At 43.2% G+C, this 21168-nt stretch overlaps 1 protein-coding gene across 2 annotated transcripts in view; it reads left to right on the top strand.

Moving 5' to 3' along the window:
• pnt (ETS transcription factor pointed) overlaps positions 1-21168 on the top strand; it is a 49974-nt gene that overhangs the window by 23054 nt on the left and 5752 nt on the right. The window contains exons 1-4 of one of the 2 annotated variants that reach the window (XM_017247747.3): positions 6135-6877; positions 6977-7093; positions 7361-7564; positions 8096-8320. In XM_017247747.3, coding sequence (XP_017103236.2) covers positions 6700-6877; positions 6977-7093; positions 7361-7564; positions 8096-8320 — 724 coding nt within the window. In that variant the 5' untranslated portion in view covers positions 6135-6699. Of the gene's footprint in view, positions 1-6134; positions 6878-6976; positions 7094-7360; positions 7565-8095; positions 8321-21168 lie in introns of those variants that run through there. The other variant, XM_043211753.2, reaches the window with a different exon arrangement.

Raw genomic sequence — 21168 nt, forward strand, 5'->3', positions numbered from 1 at the left:
TGGAATAAAAAGATCAGTCGTTCTCCCCCCCAAGAAGCTCATTCAATTTAGTCTTCATGAAGTGAACTATGAATGCTGATTTATCATTATTATGAATAAATGCAATTAGACAAGTGTCTGTCCCAGTCCGTGTCCGTGTCCGCCCACCATCAATTTAGGGAACAATTAAAAGCCCGAAGCATTGTGAATCGGTTCTCTGTTGTGTGAGATTTCCATCGGCTAATTGAATGAAATTAAAATTGAAAGAAGCCAAATGGAAGACAGTCTTTAGATCCCCAGAAGGCTCCCCCTTTCGAAGGAAAGGTTTCCTTTAAATTCAAAATTTTATTGGCCTATGAGTCGTCGCAATCAGTAGAGTTGTCATTTGCTATATAGCTTGTAAAAGATATATAATATATATCGGGTTAGGGTCAAGCTGTCTGACAGTCCGAGGGCTGCTAGACAGCGGGTTGCCTTTGTTATCAGAAATCGTTCGATTACCTGGACTACCTGTCCAGAAAGGTGACTAAGCCCATTCCCCCAATCCAGTCGCAGTCCCCTTTGCTGAAAATTATTGCTGAAAAGGGGGAGACAAGATCTCGGCGCGGCTTGAGAAATATTTTTGGCAAAAAATAAAAATAAAAGAAGCGCAAATCTTGGCCCGATTTTCCCACGCCAGACGCCAAGCGAGCAGAGTCCTTGATCCTCGCAGAGTGCTTAAGATGCCGCCAAAGGAGTCCACAAGTCGGGCATGACCCCAGCCGAGAGAGGGTATGTGTGTTTCGAGGATCATTAGCAGGTAAAAGCTGCAGGACGCAGACTCATTGTTGGTGTCTCGAGTCCTTAGAGCTTTCTGGCCCCAGTCTGTGTATGTAATTTGAGTCTTTTTTTTATGGCCCATTGAGGCACAGAGCACTTTATTATATGTTTGCATATGGACTGGCATTCAAATCTGTCAAAATAACACAGCGAACCATTCAAGTTCAAGTGCGTGGGAACTTTGTTTTCTGCGAATTTCATGGCTTCTTTTAAGGAAAATGTAAAGGATTGAATACAGAAGTCTACATACTACCATTAGTAGTTGAAGTTAGTGATAATCCCCTCTCGATTTAAGGATAATCCTCCCCTAATTGGCACCCCTAATCCCCCTCGAATATAATCCGATTGATACCTATGCACCTTTGCTCCATACATCATCTCTCGTGCAGTTGGCTAAATAAATATTCCCATAATTATTGAACACACCTGAGGTGCAACACTTTTCATGTCCATTGAGTGTCGGCCCGGCCGGAGAGACTGGGCTACCTACGTCCGAAATTGGGCAATTAATTCACTTTTTCCTGGGATGAGATGGGGAATCGCTCAAATTGGGTTCGATCGTTTTGCACCCTGTTGCCTGCCCCTGGTATCTGGTGCCTGGTGCAACGGTGGCAGAGTCGGCTACGTGCAACGCATCGAATCTCAGCTGCAGCATGCAACACTCACACACACACACTCCCATACACACACTCAAGTGTTGAGTGTGTAATTTTATATTTCCGGTGTAGTAAGTTTCGTACGACAACTCCTCGGTTCTTTCTTTTTTTGTAGACGTTTCCAGGGTCGCATCTCCCTTTGCCTTTTTCTTGTTAGCCAGTGCACACTTTTCTGTTTTTTTTTTTTTGTACACTTGCCTCGTCCCCCCGCCCCTGGCCATGGCCCCCTCGCTCTACACTTTTGCTGGTTCAGCTGCAACATGAAGAAAGAAGAAACTGAACTTGGTTGCCGATCGTCTTTTTCCACTCTGCATTTTCTTTCGCCGTTTTCGAACGACGACGACGACGACGTCGACACAACTCACACAATTCCTGCAATTATTTTTATATCGAAAACTCCCCACTCGTGCCACCTCCCTCTTTTGGGGCACACTGCCAAGCTCCCCCTCCCAAGCACTCGCATCGCCCGGATAGCCTCCTGTCATGCATACATATTTATTTATACTCGAATGTGTATTTTGTCGTAATTTGGCTGAACATTATTTGATTTATTTGCTTTCAATATAATTTCCAGTCCTCCATTCTCTTTTTTTTTAAATTTTTTATCGGGAATTTTAGATATTTTTTGCCTCGGATATTAAGGAAACTAAAACTGCATGTAGTGAGTTCGAAGAAGTGTCAGGTTTGGAGGAAAGGAAAGCTCTTGAATGCTCTTTAAAGTTAAGGGATCTATTAAGACTGACAGACCAGAAGATCCTACAAATAAAGTCTTAAGATAGGGTATTACCCAGTCTGATATCCTTTTATTTCCCTTCTCCTCGCTTTTTATGTTCAGAATATTTTCCAAGAACTTGTCACATTTTTGCTGCTGTTTGAATTTGTATTTATTTAATTCCTCTTTGGACGCCCCTTTTATTGACTTAATTTACGATTCAGGCACTAAATGAGCAGCGTTTATCAAACTTGTGCACACATCTATGTATATATATAGTGGATATACAGATGTCTGGCCAAGTCGGGCTGACAATTTCAATCAAATTAGTTGCCTTGTTTGGCCCCGAGGCGCGAATCGTTTTGAGCTTCGAATGCATGTCAAAGGACGTTCCAAAGGAGGCCTTCCCAGGACCTACATCGATGATACTATATACTTTTTGTTTTTCCTCAATAATTACCTCCACCCATCAAGACCGCCCAGGCATTTTATAGAATCTAATAGAGGGGGGCTCGAACTCCATCATAGAGAGTCGAAGAACCAAAGTTGGTAATGAAATATCTAACGACCGGAAGTCAATGGCAAATACTTAATAATGTTGTTCGCTGCCTTTGTGGTTTCTTGTTTGGCAAAGTTTCTGTATTTGCCTTTTGGCTTTTGTTACACTCGAGAAAACAGGGTAGTTCCAATTTTCACACTCACTTTAGCTATTTGACAGCAAAGGAGTCATTTTCTTCTCTGGAGGAAAATTGCGTGCAGCTTGTTGCACGTTCACCTGAATGAACAGAACCACCTGGTGGAAGGTGGTAGGTGGGAGGGAAATTGTGCCTCAATTGCATTTGATTTGATTCCACAATCAGGCACTTGGTTTAAACTGCCATTTCACCGGCTATCGCCTCGATAACCATCTGATCATAAACGGAAACGGAAATAAAATTGTACTTTTCACACTCCAGAGAGGAAGTACTACGGATCCACTAAAGTATTTATGAATGAATTTTCGGGAAACATTCGATTCGATGCTCTACCTTGGCCTTATCATGGGCCTGCTGATAGCGAGTTATCAGTTTAAAAATAACCTGCTCTAATAAATTTTTGCCAGACTTGCCTCCTTGGCGACGTAGATTTCTTGGAAGTGCGATAAGGTTATGGCCGGGTTCTCGTCCGAGACCGCTAATTACTCACTTCAAGCTTCTCAGACACGAGTCAAAATGGCTGCAGTTTCCCTGCCACAAACACTCGCTATTCCCAGTTCCTCTGATAACAAAAGTCAGAGCCTCTATTAGTATAAAAGCTTGGGGTCTGGGAATCGAGTTTCTTCCCAGGGATGTGACTGCCTTTCTGGATAGCCGGGAGGTCTACGTGACTTCTAGAGCATATACCCAGCATCTGAGCTACTGGTCCAGCTAGAAAAGTTCTCTTGAAGATAAGTAGAGCTTCGGCTAAGCCGACATAACTCTGGATGGATAATACTTGTGAGTAATACTTGTGAGTTTTAGAAGAAGCGGAAACTTTAATGTGTTTCATATCCTTTTCTGAGAAAAAGTTAATTTTAAAAGCAACTTAATTAGCAGCGAAAATAGATTCCGGATAATGTTTCCATCTGAAATCATAACTAGAATTAATCCACGGCCCCCCAGGTGGGAAGTTAGCCAGCGTGACGTGGATGGATCCATCTCGTGCACTAAGAAGACAGCAGACAGACGGATGGGGGCCTTTGGTGGCCAATGATTGACCCATTTCCAAGTAGGTTCCAAGCTGCAAAAAGCCAACTGAATGGGAGACTCGAGGAGTGAACAATGAACACCTCATATGATTACCAACCGCATCGCATACAGAGCTTGGAACTTGGAGTGGGCTCTGGGTCTGGATAGTAAAAGATCCGATCCTATGTGTGTGGCCGGGCCTCGGATCCGTCCATCCATCCGACTCGGATCGTTCGCATAATGAATTTCAAGCACGCACAGACGTTTTGTAATTTCGAGTTGTAAGTGCTGCGCTTTGAAGTGCCTCGGAGTCGACTACTTCTACGACTACAAGTCATAATAATTGTTATAATACATATGTATGCAATGCCAAATATGTACAGGGCCCAAACCCATAGGCCATAAGCCAGGCTGGCTGGCTGGCTATGAGAAGTAATTTCTTGGACACGCAGAGCCCACCTTGGGACCAGATTCTACACCGAACAAAATGTTGCTAGCCCATCGGTGCTATTTTGGTACAAGGCACGACCTTGTACTTGGAGTGGTTAGATAGTGGAAAAAATTGTGCCAAATTGTGATGATTAGAATATTTTTATACCGTCCTATTGCTTAAACATAAGTGAGGCCGCCCTCCTCTAAGTAATTACTTTTTGATCCTCCAAAGTAATACCAAAGCGTAGACTTTCTTCCGAACCTGATAGTGCTATGAATGATAAATTTTAAACGCGTGTCTGGCTGTTGCGAAACAAATCTTCCGAGGCTTAAGTCGTACTAAAATAATTATTTTGGAGCCAAAATATCGCTAGATAAAGGCTTTAACTTGTTGCTGTTATGCCCTCGGCGTTAATTAGGCGTTCCTATGTTTATTTTGAATGGAAAGTTTTTATATCGTTTGGGTTTGTTTATAAATAGAACCCGTACCGAGTGAGCTCCAGAAGCAATTCTTCTGGAAGATTTGAGGGTTTTTTTTCCGGTGTCCCAGTTGAAGATAATGCCAAAGCCCAAGGGTTTCCCCCTGCATTTGTCGCCGATTATGCGGTTTTGTGATAATGACCAAATGATCTCCCTGCCGTCCCTCTCTCTCCCTGTGTCCGTTTGTCCGTCTGTCCGCTTGTCCGTCTGTCGCCGTCACACGTAATTTCAATTCATTCATGGGCCGCGAAACGCGGCGGAGTCAATGTTTCGTTTCGTTTCCATTCATAAATCTACCTGGACGCGGCGTAGTCATCATTATAATAGCTTTATCTCATAGTCTCCACTTCGCTGCGCCCCTTCTCTTTCACCCCGGCTAGCCCCCTCTCTGTCTATCGCTTATCGCTTGCATTCGGTGTTCGATACATCGAACGGAAGCAGCGGAAGCAGCCGACGTCGACTGAGACGTCGGCGGCGATCACCGCTTGAGGTATTGTATCTACGAAATGCGAAGCGCTCCCTTACTACAAGATATCGGTGTCTTCTTCCTTTTCTTCCCACTTTGTTGTTGTTGTCAATTTGTCTGGAGTTTCTTTTCAGGCGAATGCGCGTGTGAGGCAACACAAGAATTTCATTCATAAATTGCCTCCCGTCTGCCTGGGCATCTATTCCCAATATGTGTGTGTGTTAGTGTGTGTATCTGTGTGAGGGGAAGAAACTTGAGTAGAATTGCCATATGTGCGCAACAATCTGGCTAAAAAATTATGGAACTGCAGTCTGCAGCAATTTATATTTTTTAGGGACTCTCTTTTTTGGACTTTCTTTCTCCCACTATTTTTTTTGCACCTGTTATCCGCTGTTATCACCTGTTGCTAATATACATATGTATGTATATGTATGTCTGTATTTTTTCCCTATTTGCGTTTTCTACGCGAGCTCTTTATCTTTTTTTTTTTGCTTAATTTTTTGTTGTGTGCTTTTTGTTTTTTGTTTTTTCTTTGCCTTTTGCCTTCTCTCGGCTAAACAAACAACCTGGCTGCGCTTTGTTGTTTTACTCGATGTAGTTATTGTTGTTCTTGTTGCTTCTCCGATGATGGCCGTTTCCGTTCCAAACAAGAGAGCACTCACACACACACACGATGGCACACTTGTTCCGTTTTATGAATGAATTCCATTCCGTTCCGCCGCCGCCTGCCGGAGATTTACGAGTTTCGTTTCCACTTGTTGCGCTCGCACGCTCTCTCGCCGAGATACTCTCTTTTAGCCGTGCTCTCCGTCTCTCTTCCGCTCGCTTCGCTGCTTAGGATATGCAGCTACGGATACGATCGTTTCGTTTCAGTTTGGCTTCACAAATCCAATCCAGCCATCCGATAGATACACAGAACGTACGACGAACGGAATTACAAAATTATTTTCCGTTCCGCGCCGAGAAGAAAACAAAAAACCGAAAATCTGAACAAAAATTTAAATAAATCTGGAGAATAGAAGTGTCTGTGTTGAAAAAACTCGTTTGCCAATCACTCTGCCAATGTTGACAATCCGTAAACGGTTATTTGTGGCTGTGATATATGCAATTAACGTTTAATTACCACAATTAAGGCGCGACAATTGCACCCAGGCTTGGTCGGAGTGTGCGTGTGTGTGGTGTGGTTTGGTGTGGTGTCTCGAGTGAAAGATACATTTGTATCTGTCGGATCAATCGGCGAGCCGTCGCTGCGTGAAAGGGTCGCGACTTTCACTTGACACACTCCCTCCCCGGGGTCAAGATTGTGCCTCACCAATCAATTAGAATCAATTGAGCAGCCCATCCCATCCTCCCCTTTCGGTTTGACTTTTGACACCCAGTGCGTAAACAAATTCGTTTGAAAGAAGCAGCTTAATTGGGTGAAATACATAGGGATTCGACTGCCAGACTATGACCAATGAGTGGATCGATTGGAATGACAGTCGCATGCTGCCGCCTCTGCGATCGGCCAACTACAATCACCATCCCACCTTTCTGAACAACAACTACCATAGCTTCACAAGCAAGTTCCATCTCAAGGCCCAGAAGCTGCAGCAGCTCTCCACCAATCATCACAGCAAGCTTAAAGGTTGGACTTCATGGGTTCTTGCATTATTTCAGGCTTATGTAGATAGATACTCTTTTAAACTCTTAAGTAATCCAATTTTTGGTTTTTTTTATCTTTCAGATGTACCCACCGCCTTGCCACCCCTCACTCCAGGCACCAATCGCAAGGTCAACGAGGTGCTCAAGGCCTCCTTTGCCTCCTGGGAGAAGGAGGTCCAGAACTGCAACATAACCAAAGGTGGGTATTCCTATTTAGTTCCCCAAGCCATCAAGCTAGAACTCCCATCACTAAACTAGCCATGAAGAATCAATTGAAGTTCTTCTGATGAATATTAATAGTTTCCCACAGCAATAACGTATCGCGCTCCCACGCCTAATTGAGTCGCCCCAGTGCGAGTGGCATTAGAAAACGATTAATTTCCATCTCTATTTTTATATATCCATAATTCCATTTTCATGTACATCTATATATGTTTGGGGCATACCAACTTTGTATTCTTCACAGATCCCCGTGAGTGGACGGAGGAGCATGTCATCTACTGGCTCAACTGGGCCAAAAACGAGTTCTCGCTGGTCTCCATGAACCTGGACCCCTTCTACAAGATGAAGGGCCGTGCCATGGTCGATCTCGGCAAGGAGAAGTTTCTGGCCATCACGCCGCCCTTCACCGGCGACATTCTGTGGGAGCACCTGGACATCCTCCAGAAAGGTGAGTGCGCTTCAGCCAGAGTACGTGACCTGAAAGCCATAAGGGGCTGGGGTTGGGAAGGGTTGTTGGGCGCCACTAACATCATTTACCTGTGAACCCAAGTCAACCAAAAAACGGAAGCCCGTCTAACAAAGTCAATGAATGGCGGGGGTGGGCACTGTAACCGGTTATCTGACCTGTTGAGCTTTCCCTTCGAACTTTCTCCTTTCTCCTTCATTTTTCGTCCTGTTGACGCTTCCTGTCCAGAGCTCGAAATTCGATTTATCGTCGATGTCGGAAGTGGCAACTGCACGCAAAAAAAATAAAGTTAGGGGAGGTCCTTCGAGGTTACTTACTCTCTTCATTTGAAGACCATTTATGGTTGTAGTGTATTTACTTTTAAAAACGCAATAAAAAAGCAAAGGAATTTGAGTTTTTTGTTAAAAATTTATTGAGTTTGTAAAGCTCTTAGTTTGCGTAAACCTGATTAGTATTTTTTCGCAACTAATTTCATTTTCTTTGCCCATCCCTCACCCGACCCTCTCATTGCAGATTGCGAGAAACCAAATGAGGACATTGTCCATGGCAACTCCTTTGAGTCGGCCACCACGGCCTCGGTCTGTGGATCGGACCACCAGGTCTCCAGCTACCCCACCGAGCCACCCGCCCAAGTCAACAACACCAACAGCCGGCTGTCCATGGATTACGGGACGGGGTCGGCCAACAGTGATAAGACCAATTTCCACCCAGCCACGCCCGCCGCCCTCGCACACAATGGTAAGCAAAAGATACTTTTCTTTAAGATTCCAAAATGGGTTAGTTGAGATGAATGGGTGAAAGGATTTCTGATTTGTGGGGGATACACATTCAAATAATAGATTATATTTTGGGTCAAGGTATTTTATAAAGTAATGAGCTTTTTTTATGAAGGAATACATACCTTTATAAAGGAATTAAAGGTGTGAACTTCAAAGAGTAATTGCTTTTATTCAGAATTCAGATCAATGAATCTATAAAGATAGTTTCCGGCTGCTTTGATGTACAGAGATATGCAATATCTATTCTGATTTCTCCTATCAAGCAATAGAGTTTATAATTCCTTCATAAATGCCAATCACCATCCAAAAATAATCCATCTATGAATGAAACAGTAAAGATACACTTTCAAGCCAAAAGATTGATAAGCCTTTCTTTCGTAGAATTACGAAAAATTAGTTGCCAGTCGATTGGCTAAATGAATGAAAATTACAGCCCGAACTCCTGCAATCAATTTGTTTTGGTAATCGAGAAATCGGTGCAAGATGGATAGTGGATATTGGATGGCTCATTAAGCGATCAGTTTTGTTTATTGGACATTCGCCGCCTCGATTATTTGGCATATGTTTAGTGCATCCGGCACGAGACTCTAAATCAAGAGCCCGATCCACAGTCCATAATTAAATTCAAATTAAACAATTCATTTGCACAGATACTGCTCGGAGAGTATAGTTTGGGATCTTGGATCATGCTTTATGGCTATGAATGCAGTGTGTTTTGACTTTGCGTGGAATCCCCTATCCTATCTCTCCCATCTCAAGTTATATTTTTGTGATTTTAATTTATTTATGTGAAATTGAAACGGAAATTAAATTTTAAAACAAATAGCAAGCCGTCTGTCCGTGTGAGCTTGGCGCCAGCGTAGGCAGCCTATCTAAATATCTATTTAAATTGTTTACATATTTGGAAGAGAGGGAGGGGGCTGGGGTTCGGGACGCCAGGGCACAGCTTGAGATTGAGATACATTTATTTAATGCGTCGCCGTACAAATTGGAACACAGCAGCAGCGGCGACTTCGACTTCATCAGGCACTGCATTGTGCATCTTTTTGTCTTCGAAGTTGCAGTGTCAAGATGATGTAGTATGCCCCACAACTTTGTATTATTAATCAACTCCCGGAGTGGAGCTCCAGATCATCCATGGCCTCTTGTCTTTAGGCTTTCATAGCCCACTCCTGTCGTTATAAAATAAATTAATTGAATTTATGGTCTTTGACACATTATGACCATAAAAGTTGAAAAATTTCCATATCCCCCTCGGCGGCAGACTAATGAAACAATCAAAACGTTGAACACTTTAAAAGATTTTAGAATTTCATTTAGAATTGAGGTTTTTGGGAATAATCTACCTCTACCATTAGGATTTGGCAGGACACTCTGCGGGTTGTGGGCTAATCTGCGGGACCTTTGCAATCGTAAATCGTAACCATCAGTGTCAGTGAGTGGTCACTGCTAGTTTGTGGACTTCCATTTGATTCAATCATTTATGCATTTCTGTTGTGCTGGAAGTAGCCAGCCCCTGTTGTCATCATTGTTATTATTTCAATCTTGTGGATAAGCCGACGTCTGACAGAACTAAGCTGGGGGCCCCCTCCACCAGCCGTTGTGGAGGTACCTCCGGCCCGCATCTAGGGAAATTATGCGACTCGGATCGGATCGGATCGTTTCAGAGGCTACTCCCTCCTTAGTCTGTGTGTTTGTTTGTAGGCTGGTTTTCTTAATTCGTTTCGATTGTCTTTTTGTCAGTCATTAATTTGCTGCATTTGCATATTATTGATGTTTTCCCTGCCGATCATTTGCATACATCGTTGAGTGGTGGCCGCTTTCTGGGGGCACAGTGTCTGCTGAGAGGAGTGAGTGTGTGTGAAAAATTGATTGACCCCGGCAGGATGACGATGATTCTCGGAATGGCCCGGGACTAAGTGCGTGACTTGTTGACACTTTTAACCCGATTGCCATAAGGAGGCTCCCCCTCCAGGAGCCCATAGCCACAACTGCAATTATGCAGCTGGGTGAGCTCTCCATCCAGGTTTATGGCATCCAGGTGCGTGTGATTGCCGAACAGAGGCAGAAACCTTCACGGCCAGGCCTTAAAAGTCACTCATTAAAACTAAAAACAAATTATGATTAATTATAGACATTAAGAATCGAGTTCATGCCTTTGGCGAACGAGTTTCCAAATCTCCAAATAATAAAAACAGTGTCATGAACACGCTTCACTTTTGCTATGGCCAACGAACTGAGTCTTTATGGTCGGTATAGTCTTCTTTTAATTTGACCCTCCCACTAGGTTGCCACTATCCCCCCTCTCTCCTCTCCATGTGCAACACCTACAAGCAAAATCATCGAAGCGCAAAAAAGCTGAAAATGTTTCAAAGTTTCATCATCACTTGAAGGAGATTCGTCGGCCGGGTGGGGGACTCTAGCTGGGTAGTTGAATGATTTACGGTGTTGCACTTTAACACAGCTGGAATTTAGTAGTTTGATAGTTGGGTGTTGCATCCCCCTACCCTCTCAATTCATACTGAAAGCATTTTCATTCGCTTTCAATCAATTTTTTGTATAATATCTAGCGCTTAGTCAGCGCCAGATACAATAGCCTCGCAGATACATATGCGAGTTAGCTGCATGATTGTTCATACTCCTCTATACATGCAGTAGGTATACCCCATCATGACCAGGGTCTTTCAATGTTTTGGTTGAGAGCATATCTAGGCTAGTGTATCTTAGATATTTGCACGCAAAATTGCTTCTGCTGCTGCTGCTGCCTTTTTTGGTTGTTTTTTTAGAGGCTTTTCTCCATTCATTGTTCTGCGGATCCCCCATACCATATATCTCTGTTCAAGTTTGATTTGTTTTTTGTTTTATGCCCCCGAAGACCATCAGCCTGGTATGGTATGATGTCATTATGCGAACGAACCCTTAATGAAACCCCAAGAAATCAAGTTTATTTACCTCTCTAGAGCTCTATAGCTCTATGGATGATGGGTCTGTGGTGAAAATTCCACATCCATTTCCAGTATCTCTCACTCGCCTCGCCATTGTTCCACTAAATTTAGATTTGCGAAAATTAGCGATTGTTGTTGCTATTCCTATTCTATGATTTGCCATTCATGAAGTTAGTATTCGTATTTGCTTTTATTTCTCTGACGGCTGATGTTGTTTTCTGTTTCTGTTTCACTGTTTTTTTTTTAAGTTTTTTTTTATTTCTACATAATAAAATGCCTGATGCGTGAAATGTTTGTCCAAGCTTGAAGAGTTGCCATTGTTGCCTCTTGCCGGTTGCTGTTGATTCATCATCATCATTATCATTATCATTATCGTTCTCATGATGATGATCCAACCGATCAACCGACCATAGAACTGTTTCAACCTCTCCAACTTTAACTCCCCCTCATATATCTATGTGTAGCCCCTATCTTTCTCAGTTTCTTAGTTGGTTGCCTCACAGAATGACACATTTAATGCACATTTGACTTGTAGATACATCTGACTGGGCAGAGAGTTCTCTTCTGTCACATAGTATCTCTCGGATACAGTTTGTTGATTTTGAAAATGACAATGGAATGACAATCTTGCCAGTTCTCTGTTGCCACCAAGACAGACATGTGCCAGACACTGTGGAGGCTACTATTTTCACTTTCATTTGTCCAAGTCACCATTATTTTTCCTTACTCTACATAAAAATCCCATATAACTTTAAATCCATAAAACGAAGCAATTTTCCAGTTCTCTGGAATCCACAAAGCACATAATTATACTTTTGGCAAAATTATCGGGAAGCCACTTTGGATGAAATTAAATACCTACCCAGTAGAGAAGTACACACCCAATTTTTTTTTGAGAAAACCCCATAACCAATTACCATACAATGTGAGGCCGAAACATGATCACCTCGGGCTATATGGGGCTATATACGGACTCCATATATTAATTACGCTAAATTCAGCCATTAACGCAAGATAGTTTGCACCTCCCACAAATTGTTACCGCAACGGACCAGAACCAGAACTGAAAATAAGAAGCCCTTTTTGGGTTAAAGAAATCAGTTTCGATACGCAACATAAAGCCTAAAGAGTCATAACATGGGGAATTATGTTGATTGCGAATTTGTTAAGGTCATAAACTGGAATTTCATTTTTAATTTCAACGCCATTGTCTTACAAGTTTCTACGAAGAACAACCAGAGCACCTAGCACTAGCACTGGCACTGGAGTCGTAAAAATCGGAGGAAAAGAAGCATATTATTATAGCATTTAGCGGACTTTACGGCAACCCACTTCAGCTTGAAGTCCGCTTTCAGAGCCAGAAAATTAATCATTCTTATGGAGGGGGAAGGCGTGGCAGTAGTGGGGGTGGAAGACCCAGCGCCTTCAGGGCCAGAAATCACATTGTCACTAATTAACATAGTCGACGCCGTTGGGAGTTTTCGGACTACGCGCCTGCGCGCTTCGCTGCTCAGAGCAACTGCTACTGGAGCTCGGAGCTTCCATAATGGTTGCTGATCTAGGGTCGATCTAGACTTTTTCTTTGAGTGTGGGTGAGGATGGAGTAGTGGTCTGAGGGGTCTACAGGGTAAAGGGTGGGTGGCAGAGCGCAAAGAGCTGTGAAAAGTGAAGTCAACGTTTTCAGTTTTTCTGCCATTTTCACCCTGGTTCTTATCCCAGACCTCCTCTTTAAATACTCTTTAAAAACTAGCATATATTTAGTATAACTTAGATACGAGGTATTTTGATAGTCTATATTTTGGTTTTGTGTATTCTGCGGTTGGTCCGGTGAGTGGCTTGCATAACACCACCATATCACTCTTGCGAGGTGGTGCATACACTTATTTAACCCCCATACCGCTGCTCTGGGCCAGAGTTACGCGGATTTCGTTTAATTTATTACCATATTCATCCGAATACGAATCCGAATCCGACTTCGAGTCTGAGGGGCAGCCAACCGACATTGGTTCTAATACTGCGAGTATTCGTGAAAAATTCAAATGGGATTCCAGGCCAGGCCGCGATGTTGCTGCTGATGTTGCTGTTGATGTTGCTGCTGCCGGCACATCGGCAACAAGAGCAACTATTGTTGCTGCCTGTCGACGGAGTCGTCTCCTCGAACTTTGGTTCTTTTTATACGTTTTTCACATTTCAGCTTGGCTCAGTTCTGTTCTGTTTTTGTTATTTCGTTACGTACGTAGATGTAAATTTACGCCATAGAAAAGCGTTACGGTCGAGTTCATCTAAAACAAAGAACCTAGTGCCAGGGTGTATGGCAGGGGGAGAAATAAAAAAAATTAAACATTAAATTTGTATAATGCAAAGCCGCTAATAGTATGGGGTGTTTGGGGGCCCGAAAAGGCAATGAACGAAACGTGAAAATGAAAGAGACGAATTGCATTTGATTCGAGATGCAAATACGGGCCATATAGAATGATATATGCCTTTGGATATCCCCACATATGCAGATGGGTTAGTGTTCTACCTTGAAATGGAAATATATTCCAGACTTGGAAATTAGATCATAAATCAAAGATTTGACCTGAAAACTATAATATAATCATAATCATACTAGCTGGATATTGGCTATTCTTAACCCTAGGCTGCTGTGTGTTGGCAATTAATTTGCAATCAACTTTCAAAACTGTGCTTGCCAAGCTTCGAAACAACTTCGAAACCAAGCACTTTATGCATCATTAAGAATTAGGCAAACAAAAAAAAGCCAAACGACAAAATGGAGAAATAGACAGACTCCCCAGATACAAAAGTATCTTTGTATCTCCATCGAGAGAGTCTGTGCCAAGACGGAGCCAGTCTTGCCCAACCAACGAACGCCAATTCATAATTATTAACTCGCAACAAACGGCAAACAAACGAAACAAATAAATAAAATCAAATCATGTAAAGAACTGAACCAACATCCGCTGACCGGCCCGGCCGAGAGAGTTGGCTATGAATGGGAGTTAAGTATTGGATCTAAATCGGAATCGGAATCGGAGTCTCAATCGAAATCCAAAGCCGGTTGGCACCGAACGACTGAATGAATCAAACGAATGAATGGATGAATGAGCTAAGAGTGTGTGTTGTGAATGAACTGTAACTTGTTTTAGATTTGCAGACAATCTGCCAAGACCCACACCCCCCCTGGAAAAAGGGGGGGCCTGTAATTTGGTTTACCTTATTTTTTTTCCAAAGCTGTTGGGTCTTTTCGAAAAGAGTTCACATGAGAGTGAGACGGCAAGCGGCGACAAAATGCTGACCGGATGTGAGGCTGCGTTTTTTTTCGCTCCTATAGTACGTCTCTCTCGGCCGAGTACTCCTGTCCCTTTCCCAAGTGGTTCACCCTGCTCTTTCAGACATTAATTATATTATTAAAACACATTTCAACGCTAAAATTAATAACTCTGATGAAATCAAGTCCCAGGCTCTGCTCTGTTTTTTTTTCAACCACATTCCCCACACTGTTTTTGAAAAGGTAATTTGATTTTGGCTTTTTTGGTTTTGAGGACATTCTGTTGCCACAATTTCCGTTGCATTCTGTGGCCCCCCAAAAATATCCTTCTAACCTTTGGCCTCTCTTGCCTTCTTCAGGCGAGTAGTCGGCTGTCAGCGCCTTGGCAATTTCCTTGCATATTTCCGCTTTGAGGCGTTTTCCATCAGCTTTTCCAATGCAATTCGTGTTTATTTACTTAGCGGCTCATAGACGATAGAGAGGAAGGGGTGGCTCTGCAATTTTCATTAACAATTTTTGGTTTTTGATTTTTGTGGCTGCGTGTGCGCTAATTGAATTGTGTTGAAAAATTGTTTTCTCTTTTTGGGGGGGAATCACGTGCGATTGATGGGAAAACTTAGCCTTAGATTTGCGAAAAACAGACAGTTTAATGGGAAAACTCGTATTTTTATAATTTCTGAAAACACCTTTTCCCAGACTGTGCTTGGAATAATATCCTAGCCCTCCTAGCCATGACTAGTACTTCCGGTCCACTTGACAAACCTCAACACAACACGGGCATTACGATGCCAAAGTCAACAAACAAACACTTGAGGCCCAGATAAATCCCAGGCAGGGGACAGAGTCCCTGAACCACCACCCTGCCATACTGCCTAGTATAGCCCAGGGTCCCGCATAGCGCTAGTGACCCAAAACCTTGGGAACTAACAATAGAACCATAACACTTGTGCCTCTGAAGGTAAATATCAAAATTATATAGAAATGCAATTGGGAAATGCAACAAATCGTGGAGTGAATATATCATAAGGGTGTATACACTGAGAAAAATTTTACTTTATAATATTTAAGAGATAGAAATACTAAATTAAAGTATTATCAAGTATTTCTTTGTGTAATAGTGGTTGAGCAAAAATTCCAGGAGTGTTGCAGGAGCAAAGGCTAAGGGTGCAGGTACTGCAGGATGGTGGTGCGATGCCTATCAGTGGATGCAACCACCGTGCAAAGGACCTGTGTCCTGAACTCCTTCCCCTCCGACAGTGGCTATAATTTGTCCGACTCAAACACCTGAGAGTGCCCAGTGCGGCTGAAACGTGGGAAAATTCTCATTTCCCTAGCCCGGCTAATGCAATTTGGCCGGGCTCAGGGCTCAGAGGCGAACTCGTAAATTCCGGGACTGTGTGCAAAACTTGAACATTTCTCAGTCTCCGTTAATGTTTCTCTTTCGACTGCCAGTTTGCTATTTCCAGATCGTTATCGGGGTTTGGGACTTGGAGACTGGGGAGACCTTAGGTGCTTAGTGGCGGCTCCCCAGCCCTGTGGTGGTGGTGGTGACTCCCCTTTATTCATTTTCATTTAATTTTCACATCGTTATAGCCATTGTTTTTGTTGCTGTTACTGCTTTTTGTCATTTATTTGTCTACATTCGGCTGTTCTCCTTTTCGTTATTTAATGTATTTTTTTTTTGTGGTTTCTCCGCTCTCTTTGTCTTAAATGCGTCAAAGTGTAAATAAATTTGAATTTTCAGCTTGCTTTGGCTTTAATTTTTGTTAACCTCCACACTCCACCTAGCCAGCCAGCCAGCCACTTTTTCGCTCGTCTCGATGTTTTTTTTTTGAAATTTTTTAAAAACTGGCCCATTGCCTGTTGGATGTTGGATGGGTGTCGGCTTTTTGGTCTTTTGATCTGTGCGCTTGCGCAGCTGATTTGTTGATATTGTTTTTGTTGTTTGGCCAGCGCCCTTGTTTCGTAGTTGTTTACCCGAGAGGTTTTTACTCTATTTGCATAGTCCCTATAGTAAGTATCTGTAAGGCCCCTCGCCCCAGATAAGACCCAGGGGATTCTAGCAGCACCTTGACCGGGGTTTGCCTAAAATATTAAAACAACTCAATTATTTTGTAAATCATAAAGTTAATTAAACAACATTTGCCACTTTTTCTTATCATTTCGATCATTTTATTTTTTCATAATTTGTCCATGCACCTTTTTGAAAAGTTATATGACCCATGAAGCAATAAAAAACATGTACATGCCACCCTCACTATTGGCTCTCCCACGCTCGCCACCCTCCTGAGGACCTGTACGTGTCCTTTAACGAGACATTACTGCGCAATGAGGTGGAACATTGTAGGCAGCCCAGCAGCATTTGTTGTGTAATTTATCAACAAAAATAGTACAAAACTATAAACAAGTTAGTCGTGGGAAGTTGAGTTTCCCAACTATCTAGAGATGATGGCAATTAAAAACTCATTGCATACGAGAAGGAGCAGGATATGATCTCCCACTCCGACTCCCACTCCTTAAAGTGTATCCCTGGGATTGGCAAAATGTTTTATTGGCTTGCATTCATTTCACTTTGTTCCTTTTCGTTTTGGTTTCGGTTTCAAACGAAAAAAACTACAAAAAAAAGGACGAAACTGAAATGAGCAACAAGCGCAGCCAGCAAGGTCGTCGACAAAGGCCGAGCCCCAGGACATTTCGATGAATCAAAGCAAAGGAATACGAAATGAATGGCCAAGATGGCAAAAAAAAAAAAAAGAACAACAAGCAAATGAGTAGACAACATCCGGTAATTTACTTCCTTTAGTTCCGTATCGATGCACCTTGAAAATCCTTAGCCCCTGCACAGAGATTTTCTGTTTTTATGAATGAAAACTCGAAACTCCTGGAATACAATGCCCCTTCCGAGGACGAGAGCACAAGTAAATTAGGCAAACAGGCCCAAAGTGGCCCGGCAGGTAGCCCGAGATCGTTTTCTCCATCGAGATCGGGTCCTGGGCATTCTAATATCCCAATATCGCTTGACTGCATCTTGTTCGCCTCGAGGGGTAAACACCAGATAAGGAACAAGGAAGGAAGAAGGAAGGCGGCAGGAGCACAGGCTGCCTGCAGTTTCTCACACTCGGATATTGTGTGGGCGATGCATCTGTGTGTGTGCTGTGTGAGCCCTTACAATCTGACCCTGGAATAATTACACTCCAAGAAAATATATCTTATTTTTTATTTAAAAAATAAAGTATCTCAAAAATTAACCTTTCAAGTTGTTACTTTCAAGTATTCTCTTCCACAAAAATAATGCTCTGAAATCATTTTTAAATTCCAAGAAAGTAACCTTTTATGAGATATAAGGTTATAAGATAACGGTAAAAATATATTTATTTATTTTAGATTTTAATCTTAAACTTTGAGCATTTTGTGTTCTGTGTGGTTTTTGAACAAAAAATTAAAAAAAAAAATATATATAATTTAAAGAGCAACGGAGCACAACAGTTGTTCCTCGGAGATCCCTCCTGCCCGCCGCCTCTGGCTCTGCTCTGTCCCTTTCTGGTCTCCCTCGCCCCTCTCTCTCTGTCTTTCATCGGGGCTATATGGCACACATGTTGTCGCTGTCCGAAATGCTGACGACGCACGCAGTGTTGTTGTTGTTTTTGTTGGCATGGTGATAGTCGGACAGGTGCAGAATTCTCTAAATGTCAGCCGCTTGAGTTGCTCGGCAACCTCCGCTGCTTGCCCACCCCCGCTGCTTACCCTTCGCCCTCGCCCTCGCCCTCACCCTTACGTACAATATTCGAGTTCAGGTTCATTCGTTTGTGCTTTGCGGTACTCTGGCAGCAATGTTGCTGTTGCATACTCCGCTTCCACTGAGGTGACCGCATGCCACATTTCGGGGCGCAGTGGGAATCCGGCCATAAATGAGCCATTTAGCGAGTCACTCTCTGTTCTGGCCAACTGTTTGCCCCGCAGCACATCTGACAATGGAAGAAAGATCCTTGACTGGAAGGAGTTCTGATTGAAGATCACTCAATGGGCAGCCGGATCATTTCCGGTTTGCAACCAAGGGATTCCCTTGCTTTATGATTTTTAAATTAAATCACTTAACCAGATCCCTGAATATATTAAATATAGTGACTTCCGGTATAATTCTAGCTTTCATACCAGCGATTTTTTTCCCATCCTGATCAGCTAATTTCCCGAACTTGATCCTTAATCTAGATACACCTGTCTCACGGATCTCTGATCTGTGAGCTCTGGTTTCCGCAGCCCCATCAGATAGTGTCTCATTTTCGCACAAAAGTCACCAAACAGTGGATAAACTATCGGCTTTCAGACAGTCTTTTGATCGATTTCCATCAAGATGCAGATCAATGACATCTCCGGCATTCAGAGATCTCTCCTCCATTCAGCAACCTGCAGGATCATATCCTACTTCAGCAATCTAAGTAGATACAAATCAAGATCAAGAGCACTTGGCAGCGTTTTGCTTAATCAAGATCGATAAGTGCATATCAATACATGTGTATCATCTGGAACTAGATTTCCTCAGATTCCCTGCCCCGGGCCCCTTCCCAAGGCGACTGGGACTGGGACCTGGAGCTGTGCCACATGCGTCGCTATCAAAGTATCTGGTTTCATTTCCGCTCTCTCCTGCTGCCAGACAGAAAGGAGCTGTGAAACGCATCCCAGAGCGTTATTATGATTATTGTTGTTGTTTGGATTTAGTGTGTGTTGTTTACAGCTCCCAACAATCAAGCCAGAGCTCTTGAGAGACTGCTGCTGCTGCTTTGGATTCTCGGCTGCCGTTGCATCTGTTTATTTTGTTGTCAAAATGCAGGTATTCTCGAACCTGAAATTGCGGCAACAGAATGGAGCTGGGTTTACATAGAAAATTGATATTATTCTTGGCCCCCTGCACGGAAGCAGCAGCTTCAGAAGAACACCAGACCCAGTAGTCTATCTCAGGTGGAACAGGTGGGCTGTGGGCAGTGGAAGAATGTTGGGGGAAAATCACGGGGCAGCTGCAATTATGATAGTATGCGTGTCAAAACATCAGCAACTTCCCAGCCACAACTACTGGCCTGTGTTTACGATTTCCTTCCGTTTTCCAGCCTAACTAACAGTTTATTTATTTATGTTGGCTTGTCTTCTAACAGGTTCGCCCCGTCTCTTTCGGGGGGCTCTCTACCTTCGCCTGCCGTCTCGCTCTTTTAATTGATATGCCTCACGCGCAATGCATTTGACATCCGATTTACATTAGCGCGACAGAGATGGTTGGGGCACTTCGACCGGAAGTGCCTGCAGCCAACAAAGCCCACGGGAGAATGCAGTGCAATTTGCACACGTGCATCTCGGATTGTAGAATGCTCCTCAAAAGAATCCCGATCCTTGGATGGCTCACATTAATTTGATATCAATTGAATGGCGAGGCTCTCGAGTGTCAGCCGACAGCTGTTCTAGCCATCTTAAGCATCCTTCACAGGACTCTATTGCGATCTGGCGCTCTTTGTTCTTTCCGTAGGCGCTTCCTGCACCTCCTTCCGACCCCGATCCCGATCCCGATCTTCCTGAAGCGTTATTGCATTAAATGTGTAATCCTTTTGTGTGAGAAACAAGTTTTAATTGAAATTCAAGTGAAGATATGTGTGCCTCTTCCATTTTGCTCCTTTTTTTTTGTGTTGGGCTTGGGCCTGGGCCCTGTTCCTTTGGCACACACCAACATACTCATTTGGTATTCATGCCCGGGATGATAATTGTTGTGTTAACCCTTGGCGGCGAACGTGTGCGTTTTGGGCAAGTAGGATATGCCATCTTCGCCGAGCTCGAGTATTGTTGGTTTTTTGTCTCTTTGGCAGAAGTGTCGCCGGTTTTATGAGGTTGTGATTGGTTTTCGGGTATTCGGGATTCGGTGGTGGCTTTTCATCGGGTTAGGGCCTGGCTCTGGGGCGGAGCTGGAGGGGTGGAACGGAGTAGGAGGGGCCCGGGTTACGCTCCTCTTCGGTAACTACATCATATACAGTACTGTGCGCACGTGCTTCAACCGGAAATGGTCGTAAGCGAGGCGCATCAGCCATCTCTTTCCGACGCTCCCCCAGCTGCCGCTACTGCTTCTTCTTTCTCCGGTTTTTTGTATTTCCGGTTATTTTTTTTTTTTTTTTTTTTGGTTTTAGTTGTCTATTGTTCTTGCCACTTTACGCAGCCAAATCAAAGAGGAACAAAAATGGTGAAAGACAAGACAGAAGCTCACGAAAACCGAAAATATTTTGAAAACTTATTTTAACATTATACGATTATTATTATTATTTTTTCTGGCGTGTGCTACCGGAATTCTTAAGTGGCCAAAAAAAAAATAAGACAGAAAGAGGCCCAACTAAGCGATCCTTTTGTGGCCGGAACCCCAACATGGTCAACAGCTGTTTTTGTATAATTTCGGGTTGTCTTCCTTATACGTTATTTTATTATGTATGCCGTTAAATTGGCAACAACCCCACCCCCTGGTATACACCTATATAGCCCTCACCTCCCCCCGATTTTGTGCTTTATCAGCTGGAGGTGCATACACGAGAAACTTTTCCAGGAAACCACTTGAGGGCCATTGCA

The sequence above is a fragment of the Drosophila bipectinata genome, chromosome 3R (assembly GCF_030179905.1).
Source record: "Drosophila bipectinata strain 14024-0381.07 chromosome 3R, DbipHiC1v2, whole genome shotgun sequence".
In the NCBI taxonomy this organism is placed as follows: domain Eukaryota; kingdom Metazoa; phylum Arthropoda; class Insecta; order Diptera; family Drosophilidae; genus Drosophila; species Drosophila bipectinata.